General features: G+C 47.8%; 1 protein-coding gene across 32 annotated transcripts in view; it reads right to left on the bottom strand.

Moving 5' to 3' along the window:
* LOC149978187 (protein PHTF2-like) overlaps window positions 1-13,483 on the bottom strand; it is a 94,629-nt gene that overhangs the window by 49,025 nt on the left and 32,121 nt on the right. For 26 of the 32 annotated variants that reach the window (XM_090201163.1, XM_090201140.1, XM_090201142.1 and 23 more), the window contains exon 2: window positions 9,494-9,574. In XM_090201163.1, coding sequence (XP_090057289.1) covers window positions 9,494-9,538 — 45 coding nt within the window. In that variant the 5' untranslated portion in view covers window positions 9,539-9,574. Of the gene's footprint in view, window positions 1-9,493; window positions 9,575-11,567; window positions 11,744-13,483 lie in introns of all 32 variants that reach the window. The other 6 variants (XM_090201141.1, XM_090201146.1, XM_090201148.1 and 3 more) reach the window with 1 other exon arrangement.

Below are 13,483 nucleotides of genomic sequence, written 5' to 3'. Positions count from 1 at the left end.
AGACATGAGGTCGAAGGAATTATCCGTAGAGCTCCGAGACAGGATTGTGTTGAGGCACAGATCTGAGGAAGGGTACCAGTGGCAGGAACTGGGAGACTAGTCAGGATCAAGGGAAAGATGAACGGAGCAAAGTACAGAGAGATCCTTGATGAAAACCTGCTCCGGATCACTCAGGACCTCAGACTGGGGAGAAGGTTGACCTTTCAACAGGACAAACGACCCTAAGCACACAGCCAAGACAACGCAGGAGTGGCTTCGGGACAAGTCTCAATGTCCTTGAGTGGCCCAGTCAGAGCCCTGACTTGAACCCGATCTAACATCTCTGGAGAGACCTGAAAATAGCTGTGCAGCGACACTTCCCATCCAACCTGACAGAGCTGGAGAGGATCTGCAGAGAAGAATGCGAGAAACTCTACAAATGCAGTTGTGCAAGGTTTGTAGCATCATACCCAAGAAGACTTGAGGCTGTAATCACTGCCAAAGATGCTTCAACAAAGTACTGAGTAAAGGGTCTGAATACTTCTGGAAATGTGATATTTAAAAAATATATATTTTAAATGTACAAACATGTCTAAAAACCTGTTTTTGCTTTGTCATTATGGCGTACTGTGTGTAGACTGATGAGGGGAAAGAACTATTTCATCCATTTTAGAATAAGGCTGTATGTGGGGCAATGGCGTAGGAATGTTTTCCTACAACCACAGAGTTGTAAGTCACACCCTAGCTGGCTACACCCTGCAGTGCTTTACGTCTGAGGTAAAACATTTTCCATCCAGAAGAAAAAGTCTGTTTGTGCTGCAGCAGAAGGAGCCAGAGACTCATCTGGTATGGAGAGAGACTCGGCTGGAACACTGACACATCTGGTATGGAGAGAGACTCGGCTGGAACACTGACACATCTGGTATGGAGAGAGACTCGGCTGGAACACTGACACATCTGGTATGGAGAGAGACTCGGCTGGAACACTGACACATCTGGTATGGAGAGAGACTCGGCTGGAACATCTGGTATGGAGAGAGACTCGGCTGGAACATCTGGTATGGAGAGAGACTTGGCTGGAACACTGACACATCTGGTATGGAGAGAGACTCGGCTGGAAAACTGACACATCTGGTATGGAGAGAGACTCGGCTGGAACACTGACACATCTGGTATGGAGAGAGACTCGGCTGGAACACTGACACATCTGGTATGGAGAGAGACTCGGCTGGAACACTGACACATCTGGTATGGAGAGAGACTCGGCTGGAACACTGACACATCTAGTATGGAGAGAGACTCGGCTGGAACACTGACACATCTGGTATGGAGAGAGACTCAGCTGGAACACTGACACATCTGGTATGGAGAGAGACTCGGCTGGAACACTGACACATCTGGTATGGAGAGAGACTCGGCTGGAACATCTGGTACGGAGAGAGAATCGGCTGGAACACTGACACATCTGGTATGGAGAGAGACTCGGCTGGAACACTGACACATCTGGTATGGAGAGAGACTCGGCTGGAACACTGACTCATCTGGTATGGAGAGAGACTCGGCTGGAACACTGACACATCTGGTATGGAGAGAGACTCGGCTGGAACACTGACACATCTGGTATGGAGAGAGACTCGGCTGGAACATCTGGTACGGAGAGAGACTCGGCTGGAACACTGACACATCTGGTATGGAGAGAGACTCGGCTGGAACACTGACACATCTGGTATGGAGAGAGACTCGGCTGGAACACTGACTCATCTGGTATGGAGAGAGACTCGGCTGGAACACTGACACATCTGGTATGGAGAGAGACTCGGCTGGAACACTGACACATCTGGTATGGAGAGAGACTCGGCTGGAACACTGACACATCTGGTATGGAGAGAGACTCGGCTGGAACACTGACACATCTGGTATGGAGAGAGACTCGGCTGGAACATCTGGTATGGAGAGAGACTCGGCTGGAACACTGACACATCTGGTATGAGAGAGACTCGGCTGGAACTCTGACACATCTGGTATGGAGAAAGACTTGGCTGGAACACTGACACATCTGGTATGGAGAGAGACTCGGCTGGAACACTGACACATCTGGTATGGAGAGAGACTCGGCTGGAACATCTGGTATGGAGAGAGACTCGGCTGGAACACTGACACATCTGGTATGGAGAGAGACTCGGCTGGAACACTGACACATCTGGTATGGAGAGAGACTCGGCTGGAACATCTGGTATGGAGAGACTCGGCTGGAACACTGACACATCTGGTATGGAGAGAGACTCGGCTGGAACATCTGGTATGGAGAGAGACTCGGCTGGAACACTGACACATCTGGTATGGAGAGAGACTCTGCTGGAACATCTGGTATGGAGAGAGACTCGGCTGGAACACTGACACATCTGGTATGGAGAGAGACTCGGCTGGAACACTGAAACATCTGGTATGAAGAGAGACTCGGCTGGAACACGGACACATCTGGTATGGAGAGAGACTCGGCTGGAACACTGACACATCTGGTATGGAGAGAGACTCGGCTGGAACACTGACACATCTGGTATGGAGAGAGACTCGGCTGGAACACTGACACATCTGGTATGGAGAGAGACTCGGCTGGAACACTGACACATCTGGTACGGAGAGAGACTCGGCTGGAACATCTGGTATGGAGAGAGACTCGGCTGGAACACGGACACATCTGGTATGGAGAGAGACTCGGCTGGAACACTGACATCTGGTATGGAGAGAGACTCGGCTGGAACACTGACACATCTGGTATGGAAAGAGACTCGGCTGGAACACTGACACATCTGGTATGAAGAGAGACTCGGCTAAAACACGGACACATCTGGTATGGAGAGAGACTCGGCTGGAACACTGACACATCTGGTATGGAGAGAGACTCGGCTGGAACACTGACACATCTGTTATGGAGAGAGACTCGGCTGGAACATCTGGTATGGAGAGAGACTCGGCTGGAACACTGACACATCTGGTATGGAGAGAGACTCGGCTGGAACACTGACACATCTGTTATGGAGAGAGACTCGGCTGGAACACTGACACATCTGGTATGGAGAGAGACTCGGCTGGAACACTGACACATCTGGTACGGAGAGAGACTCGGCTGGAACATCTGGTATGGAGAGAGACTCGGCTGGAACACGGACACATCTGGTATGGAGAGAGACTCGGCTGGAACACTGACATCTGGTATGGAGAGAGACTCGGCTGGAACACTGACACATCTAGTATGAAGAGAGACTCGGCTAAAACACGGACACATCTGGTATGGAGAGAGACTCGGCTGGAACACTGACACATCTGGTATGGAGAGAGACTCGGCTGGAACACTGACACATCTGTTATGGAGAGAGACTCGGCTGGAACATCTGGTATGGAGAGAGACTCAGCTGGAACACTGACACATCTGGTATGGAGAGAGACTCGGCTGGAACACTGACACATCTGGTACGGAGAGAGACTCGGCTGGAACATCTGGTATGGAGAGAGACTCGGCTGGAACACGGACACATCTGGTATGGAGAGAGACTCGGCTGGAACACTGACATCTGGTATGGAGAGAGACTCGGCTGGAACACTGACACATCTGGTATGGAAAGAGACTCGGCTGGAACACTGACACATCTGGTATGGAGAGAGACTCGGCTGGAACACTGACACATCTGGTATGGAGAGAGACTCGGCTGGAACACTGACTCATCTGGTATGGAGAGAGACTCGGCTGGAACACTGACTCATCTGGTATGGAGGAAGTATCGCCTTACTAAACACCCCATAGCAGCTCACACACACACACACACACACACACACACACACACACACACACACACACACTTTAGGACTAAGAGCTCACAGTGACATATTCTAGATTCTACCAACCTATGGCTGGTTAAAACAGGATGTGGAACAGAACAGAATCAACAAGGGGCTTTTTCTAAAACTGTGACCTCCAGTCTCTCAGTCACAACATCGGCCCACAATAGCACAACAACACAGCCTACACCCAAACACATTCATTTCAGATGAGTTCCAATGCAACACCATTCTGCACCTGTGTGAGAGACGGATAGACACCAGTTTATTCCATCACAGCTCGTACAGTGATGTAAGTCTATTATAGACTTCACTAGCTCATGTGACTGGGGCTAAATAAAACCAACTATCCTAAGCAGGCAAGGCTGGACTGGGACGTGTGACATGACTGGCTCCTGTCAGACTGTCCTTTGTTGACTCCTAAATGGTACCCTATTCCCTATGGGGTCTGGTCAAAAGTTGTGCACTATGTAGGGAGTAGGGTGCCATTTGGAACAGATCCATAGCCCAGATCAGGTGAGGGTTAATGAGATCACACTGCAGTGACAGAATGACAGACAGCATTCCGGTCTGGACAGCACCCATCACATAACATAACATACACTCCCCCTTAACAGTCTGGACAGCACCCATCACATTACATAACATAACATAACATAACATAACATACACTCCCCCTTAACAGTCTGGACAGCACCCACCACATGACATACACTCCCCCTTAACAGTGTGGACAGCACCCATCACATAACATAACATACACCCCACCTTAACAGTCTGGACAGCACCCACCACATAACATAACATAACATACACTGCCACCTTAACAGTCTGGACAGCACCCATCACATAACATAACATACACTCCCCCTTAACAGTCTGGACAGCACCCATCACATAACATAACATACACTCCCCCTTAACAGTCTGGACAGCACCCACCACATAACATAACATAACATAACATACACTCCCCCTTAACAGTGTGGACAGCACCCATCACATAACATAACATACACCCCACCTTAACAGTCTGGACAGCACCCACCACATAACATAACATACACTCCCACCTTAACAGTCTGGACAGCACCCATCACATAACATAACATACACTCCCCCTTAACAGTCTGGACAGCACCCATCACATAACATAACATACACTCCCCCTTAACAGTCTGGACAGCACCCACCACATAACATAACATACACTCCCCCTTAACAGTCTGGACAGCACCCACCACATAACATAACATACACTCCCCCTTAACAGTCTGGACAGCACAGCACCCATCACATAACATAACATACACTCCCCCTTAACAGTCTGGACAGCACCCACCACATAACATAACATAACATAACATACACTCCCCCTTAACAGTGTGGACAGCACCCATCACATAACATAACATACACCCCACCTTAACAGTCTGGACAGCACCCACCACATAACATAACATAACATAACATACACTCCCACCTTAACAGTCTGGACAGCACCCATCACATAACATAACATACACTCCCCCTTAACAGTCTGGACAGCACCCATCACATAACATAACATACACTCCCCCTTAACAGTCTGGACAGCACCCATCACATTACATAATATACACTCCCACCTTAGCCTTCTAATAAACTGAGTATAAAAAACATTAGGAACACCTGCTCTTTCCAGAACAGACTGACCAGGTGAATCCAGGTGAAATCTATGATCCCTTATTGACGTCAGTTGTTAAATCCACTTCAATCAGTGTAGATGAAGGGGAGGAGACTGTTAAAGAAGGGAGTTTTAAGCCTTGAGACAATTAAGACTTGGATTGTGTATATGTGCCATTCAGAGGGTGAATAGACAAGACCTAAACAATTAAGTGCCTTTGAACAGCGTATGGTAGTAGGTGCCAGGCGCACCGGTTTGTGTCAAGAACTGCAACGCTGCTGCGTTTTTCACGCTCAACAGTTTCTTGTGTATATCAATATTGGTCGACCACCCAAAGGACATCCAGCCAACTTGACACAACTGTGGGAAGCATTGGAGTCAACATGGACCAGCCTCCCTGTGGAGGGGGGTTTATTAGAAACATGTTTTTAATATTTGGTATACTCCGTGTATATCATATCACCCCCGGTCTAGCCCAACTCCTAACCAGATATTTCACCCTTGTTATAGCCCAACACCTGACCAGATATACTGCATCACCCTCGTTATAGCCCAACTCCTAACCAGATATATCACCCTCGTTATAGCCCAACACCTGACCAGATATACTGTATCACCCCCGTTATAGCCCAACTCCTAACCATATATATCACCCTCGTTATAGCCCAACACCTGACCAGATATACTGTATCACCCCGTAATAGCCCAACACCTGACCAGATATACTGTATCACCCCCGTAATAGCCCAACACCTGACCAGATATACTGTATCACCCCCGTTATAGCCCAACACCTGACCAGATATACTGTATCACCCCCGTAATAGAACAACACCTGACCAGATATACTGTATCACCCTCGTTATAGCCCAACACCTGACCAGATATACCGTATCACCCCGTAATAGCCCAACACCTGACCAGATATACTGTATCACCCCCGTAATAGCCCAACACCTGACCAGATATACTGTATCACCCCCGTAATAGCCCAACTCCTAACCATATATATCACCCTCGTTATAGCCCAACACCTGACCAGATATACTGTATCACCCCCGTAATAGCCCAACTCCTAACCAGATATATCACCCTCGTTATAGCCCAACACCTGACCAGATATACTGTATCACCCCCGTTATAGCCCAACTCCTAACCATATATATCACCCTCGTTATAGCCCAACACCTGACCAGATATACTGTATCACCCCGTAATAGCCCAACACCTGACCAGATATACTGTATCACCCCCGTAATAGTCCAACACCTGACCAAATATACTGTATCACCCCCGTTATAGCCCAACACCTGACCAGATATACTGTATCACCCCCGTAATAGCCCAACACCTGACCAGATATACTGTATCACCCTCGTTATAGCCCAACACCTGACCAGATATACCGTATCACCCCGTAATAGCCCAACATCTGACCAGATATACTGCATCACCCCCGTAATAGCCCAACGCCTGACAAGGATGTTTCCCCTCTAGGTGTCTGACTGGAAGAGATCGACTCAGAATGAATCAGACATTTGTGCCATTAGAAGCCTGTTCTAAACACATTCAATTCCAGGAGTGCACGTTTATTGTGAAGCGCAAAGTAGCTATGAAGGAGCTAAGAAAACACAAGATTAAGATACAGGTCGATGGTATTGGAACAGACTAGCGGCCTGTCCAGGGGGTGCACCTGTATCAAGCTGTGTCATGCTACAGAAACAGGAGATGGGCTCCTGCGAGCCACTCTCCTAGGAGCAGTCCTCTTCCCATAAACCTCTCCACAGTGAGGGAAGTGAAACGTCTCGTTGTAAAGGGCACAAAGCCACGAGGGGGGAGAGAGAGAGAGAGAAAGAGAGAGAATAACAGAGAGGGATAAGAGAAGGTGAAGAGAAATGGATAGAAAGACAGATCAATGGAAAGTAATAAGGAGAAAGACAGAGGTAGAGATCGATAGAGACATTGCTCTCTCTCTCTCTCTCTCTCCACGTGTCTCCGTCTTTCTCCTTACTTTCTAACCATTTCTCTTTTCCTTCTCTATGTCTCTCCGTTTCGCTCTCCCTCCCTACGGTCTCTCTCTCTCTCTGCTGAGTCTCTGTCTCAGAGGAGGGCTATAGGTTCATGTCATAACATGTTCTGCTAACAGCTAGCAGGGTTGAGTCATTCCCATTCAAACACATTAGGAGTTGTTTGGACCTGACTGGCTAACTGACTGACTGCTCTCTATCATTCTCTACCTGTCCCTCTCTCTGTCTTGTTCTGTCAGTCTGAATCAACACACGAACTCCTCCGAATCAACACACAAACTCCTCCGAAACAACGCACTCCCTCCTCCGAATCAACGCACCACCTCCTCCGAATCAACGCACCACCTCCTCCGAATCAACGCACCACCTCCTCCGAATCAACGCACCACCTCCTCCGAATCAACGCACCACCTCCTCCGAATCAACGCACCACCTCCTCCGAATCAACGCACCACCTCCTCCGAATCAACGCACCACCTCCTCCGAATCAACGCACCACCTCCTCCGAATCAACGCACCACCTCCTCCGAATCAACGCACCACCTCCTCCGAATCAACGCACCACCTCCTCCGAATCAACACACTACCTCCTCCGAATCAACACACTACCTCCTCTGAATCAACACTACCTCCTCTGAATCAACACTACGTCCTCTGAATCAACACACTACCTCCTCTGAATCAACTCTACCTCCTCTGAATCAACTCTACCTCCTCTGAATCAACTCTACCTCCTCTGAATCAACTCTACCTCCTCTGAATCAACTCTACCTCCTCTGAATCAACTCTACCTCCTCTGAATCAACTCTACCTCCTCTGAATCAACACACTACCTCCTCTGAATCAACACTACGTCCTCTGAATCAACTCTACAGCCCTGCTCAGAATAGTTTTCATGATGGTCCTGTATGGGGAGGCTGACAGGCGAACATTAGGGAGCCGTTACACCAGCAGGTGAATATTGCCTGGCTCTTTCACTGCTCTTTACTTCATTGAAAAAAGACCAATAGACTCATACAGGCCTTCCCATTTCATCCCTAACCAGTAACAGACAACAGCATACCTTAATCATCTAGCCTGAATAGAAGAAGTTATGCATACAAATAATTAGAGTATTACTGTATCAATCAACTAAAACACTAATAAATATGTTTCTTGACCAGAATAAAACCGGTTGTGTTTCCAGCCTACTGAGACCCTGGCTGTGGTCTATGATGTAATGTAGACGGTACTGAGCGGTCGGGCCAGCCACAGTGAAGGACGCAGGCAGGACACAGAGAGGTACAACAACAACATTAATAATAGCCTCCATCTGTGTGTCTGTGTGTCTGTCCGCCCAGTACCAGGGATCTGTTACATCAGTGCTGGCCACAGACCTCAGCATAAGGACAGGCTTACTGTGTGTTGCTTGGTTACAAAGCCTACAGCTAAAAAAAAATGACTTGATGACTCCGGTATTAAAACAGTCATAAAATGACACTGGTCTAAACTCAAACTGAAACGGCAGGTAACCCTATCAAAACCACCAACTGTCTGTCAGTCTATTAACAGCAGGTAACCCCTATCAAAACCACCAACTGTCTGTCAGTCTATTAACAGCAGGTAACCCCTATCAAAACCACCAACTGTCTGTCAGTCTATTAACAGCAGGTAACCCCTATCAAAACCACCAACTGTCTGTCAGTCTATTAACAGCAGGTAACCCTATCAAAACCACCAACTGTCTGTCAGTCTATTAACAGCAGGTAACCCTATCAAAACCACCAACTGTCTGTCAGTCTATTAACAGCAGGTAACCCTATCAAAACCACCAACTGTCTGTCAGTCTGTTAACAGCAGGTAAACCTATCAAAACTGTCTGTCTGTCTGTTAACAGTGTTTATTTTCTCTCTCTCCACTCCTCTGAGGTAAAATAGACACGGGATCCTGTTGGAAGGAATCAAGCCATCAAAGGTAAATACAAGAGAAACAAGAGGATTCTTACCTTCTTCTGGTACCACACCACAGCATCTCTGACTTTGGACGCCATTTACATGTCAGAGGTCACCAGCTGGGGCATTTTAGGCTGTAAAACGGAGAGAACGAGAGAGAGAGAGAGATCAGTCAATGAGGAGTCTGTGTTGCTCCGCATAGCTTTTAAAGCCTCTACCTGCTGGGCAGGTGTGTCATGCTCTGTGACATCACACACACACACACCACACACCTCATTAATAGTGGGGCGAGCCTTTGAGAGGAACAGGCAGTCTCTCTTGACAGTACCTTGGCTCCCGCGACATATACACACACACACGAAGTAGAGAAGCTAATTAGGAAGCTGGCGGTGCTGTGTTGCTGCCACCATCCTATTCATATTCAATACCAGACACACAGAGCGGTCAGCAGAGGAGCTGGTCTGGTCAGAGCTCAGACTGAGGGGAGTTAAGTCAGTCTCTCTCTCTAAACAGATGGGCTGTTATGTGAAGGGGAGTTAAGTCAGTCTCTCTCTCTAAACAGATGGGCTGTTATGTGAAGGGGAGTCAGTCTCTCTCTCTCTCTCTCTCTCTCTCTCTCTCTCTAAACAGATGGGCTGTTATGTGAAGGGGAGTCAGTCTCTCTCTCTCTCTCTCTCTCTCTCTCTCTCTAAACAGATGGGCTGTTATGTGAAGGGGAGTCAGTCTCTCTCTCTCTCTCTAAACAGATGGGCTGTTATGTGAAGGGGAGTCAGTCTCTCTCTCTAAACAGATGGGCTGTTATGTGAAGGGGAGTCAGTCTCTCTCTCTAAACAGATGGGCTGTTATGTGAAGGGGAGTCAGTCTCTCTCTCTAAACAGGTGGGCTGTTATGTGAAGGGGAGTCAGTCTCTCTCTCAAACAGTTTGCTCTTTCCATCTGACAGTGTTGAACAGTTCTCTTTCCATCTGACAGTGTTGAACAGTTCTCTTTCCATCTGACAGTGTTGAACAGTTCTCTTTCCATCTGACAGTGTTGAACAGTTCTCTTTCCATCTGACAGTGTTGAACAGTTCTCTTTCCATCTGACAGTGTTGAACAGCTTTCCATCTGACAGTGTTGAACAGTTCTCTTTCCATCTGACAGTGTTGAACAGTTCTCTTTCCATCTGACAGTGTTGAACAGTTCTCTTTCCATCTGACAGTGTTGAACAGTTCTCTTTCCATCTGACAGTGTTGAACAGTTCTCTTTCCATCTGACAGTGTTGAACAGCTTTCCATCTGACAGTGTTGAACAGTTCTCTTTCCATCTGACAGTGTTGAACAGTTCTCTTTCCATCTGACAGAGTTGAACAGTTCTCTTTCCATCTGACAGTGTTGAACAGTTCTCTTTCCATCTGACAGTGTTGAACAGTTCTCTTTCCATCTGACAGTGTTGAGTTTGGGAAACCCTGCTCTAGGGTTTCAAGTACACTTGGACGTTTTAAGTACACTACGATGTTTTAAGTACACTACGATGTTTTTAAGTACACTACGATGTTTTTAAGTACACTACGATGTTTTTAAGTACACTTGGACATTTCAAGTCTTTATTTGATGAGCAGATGTTTCTGGGTGGGGCCTTCTTGTTTTTGTCTTCTGGCTCTGCACAATAGCTGGGTGTGTGTTACACCACATCTCATTCAGCACACACACATTCTGTGATGAGTCTTTTTCCACCTTCAGCGTTTGATTGAGCCTGGCATCGTGTGCTAGATGGGCGGTGTAAGGGGTTGGCACTTCTGGGACTATTATATCCCACCAGGCAAGCGTAGTCAAGCGAAGAAAACAAACGTTATTTCCCAGGTCTGACGGCAGTTGGTTCCCCTCCATAGAACTGTCGTGGTCCAGGAGGAAAGTGGTGTTCCTAGAATATAAATACTATTTCTCACAGAGACTATTTATAGCTAAGAGGAAATGTCTGTTTTTCTTAAAGAGAAGTCTCATTCCTGACTGATTACACTGTTGCTAGGATGCTCCTCCCAGTCCAATCCTTCTGCTCTATTTCTCTGTGTGTGTGTGTGTGTGTGTGGTGTGTGTGTGTGTGTGTGTGGTGTGTGTGTCTGTGGTGTGTGTGTGTGTGTGTGCGCGCACCTGGCAACGACATCAAAAGCAGATCCTCCACTTCAAAACACACAGCTTCCATGTCTTTGCGGCTTAAGAACCGAGCTTTGAGAGGTAGATAGACTGACGCTAGAGAATCAGATCACAGTGATCTGTAGTGATGACATATGAGGTCGACACCTAGTCCCCAGACGGCACCTGGCATCCTGTTCAGGAGGAATAAACAGAACAGAGCTGTTTATATCTATCATGCCACACAGTGAGCCAGCCACCAATAGAACAAGCGAGACTGTAGCATCACAGTGAGCCAGCAGAGCTAATAGAACAAGAGAGACTGTAGCATCACAGTGAGCCAGCAGAGCTAATAGAACAAGAGAGACTGTAGCATCACACAGTGAGCCAGCAAGGCTAATAGAACAAGAGAGACTGTAGCATCACACAGTGAGCCAGCAAGGCTAATAGAACAAGAGAGACTGTATTATCACAGTGAGCCAGCAGGGCTAATATAACAAGAGAGACTGTAGCATCACAGTGAGCCAGCAGAGCTAATAGAACAAGAGAGACTGTAGCATCACAGTGAGCCAGCAGGGCTAATAGAACAAGAGAGACTGTAGCATCACAGTGAGCCAGCAGAGCTAATAGAACAAGAGAGACTGTAGCATCACACAGTGAGCCAGCAGGGCTAATAGAACAAGAGAGACTGTAGCATCACAGTGAGCCAGCAGAGCTAATAGAACAAGAGAGACTGTAGCATCACACAGTGAGCCAGCAGGGCTAATAGAACAAGAGAGACTGTAGCATCACACAGTGAGCCAGCATGGCTAATAGAACAAGAGAGACTATGGCATCACAGTGAGCCAGCAGGGCTAATAGAACAAGAGAGACTGTAGCATCACAGTGAGCCAGCAGGGCTAATAGAACAAGAGAGACTGTAGCATCACAGTGAGCCAGCAGAGCTAATAGAACAAGAGAGACTGTAGCATCACACAGTTACCAACATGGCTAATAGAACAAGACAGACTGTAGCATCACAGTGAGCCAGTAGAGCTAATAGAACAAGAGAGACTGTAGCATCACACAGTGAGCCAGCAGAGCTAATAGAACAAGAGAGACTGTAGCATCACACAGTGAACCAGCAGAGCTAATAGAACAAGAGAGACTGTAGCATCACACAGTGAGCCAGCAGAGCTAATAGAACAAGAGAGACTGTAGCATCACACAGTGAACCAGCAGAGCTAATAGAACAAGAGAGACTGTAGCATCTTAAACTGAGATCACAGAGGTCTCTCTGGTCGTGTCTACACTTGACACTTACATGCGACTTCTCCTATCTGAATACGAAGATCACATTGAAAAGACTGGTCTCGATGCACAAAAGTCACTGTGGTGTGATTGTGTTCAGATCTGTCTGACCACTTCAGGGGGGGTGGTCTGGGATGCATTGTGTGAGGATCTGTCTGACCACTTCAGGGGGGGTGGTCTGGGATGCATTGTGTGAGGATCTGTCTGACCACTTCAGGGGGGGTGGTCTGGGATGCATTGTGTGAGGATCTGTCCGACCACTTCAGGGGGGGTGGTCTGGGATGCATTGTGTGAGGATCTGTCTGACCACTTCAGGGGGGGTGGTCTGGGATGCATTGTGTGAGGATCTGTCTGACCACTTCAGGGGGGGTGGTCTGGGATGCATTGTGTGAGGATCTGTCTGACCACTTCAGGGGGGGTGGTCTGGGATGCATTGTGTGAGGATCTGTCTGACCACTTCAGGGGGGGTGGTCTGGGATGCATTGTGTGAGGATCTGTCTGACCACTTCAGGGGGGGTGGTCTGGGATGCATTGTGTGAGGATCTGTCTGACCACTTCAGGGGGGGTGGTCTGGGATGCATTGTGTGAGGATCTGTCTGACCACTTCAGGGGGGGTGGTCTGGGATGCATTGTGTGAGCATTTC

The sequence above is a fragment of the Oncorhynchus mykiss genome, chromosome 15 (assembly GCF_057628025.1).
Source record: "Oncorhynchus mykiss isolate SJ-2025 chromosome 15, ASM5762802v1, whole genome shotgun sequence".
In the NCBI taxonomy this organism is placed as follows: Eukaryota; Metazoa; Chordata; class Actinopteri; order Salmoniformes; family Salmonidae; genus Oncorhynchus; species Oncorhynchus mykiss.
This window is presented reverse-complemented; position numbering and strand designations above follow the sequence as displayed.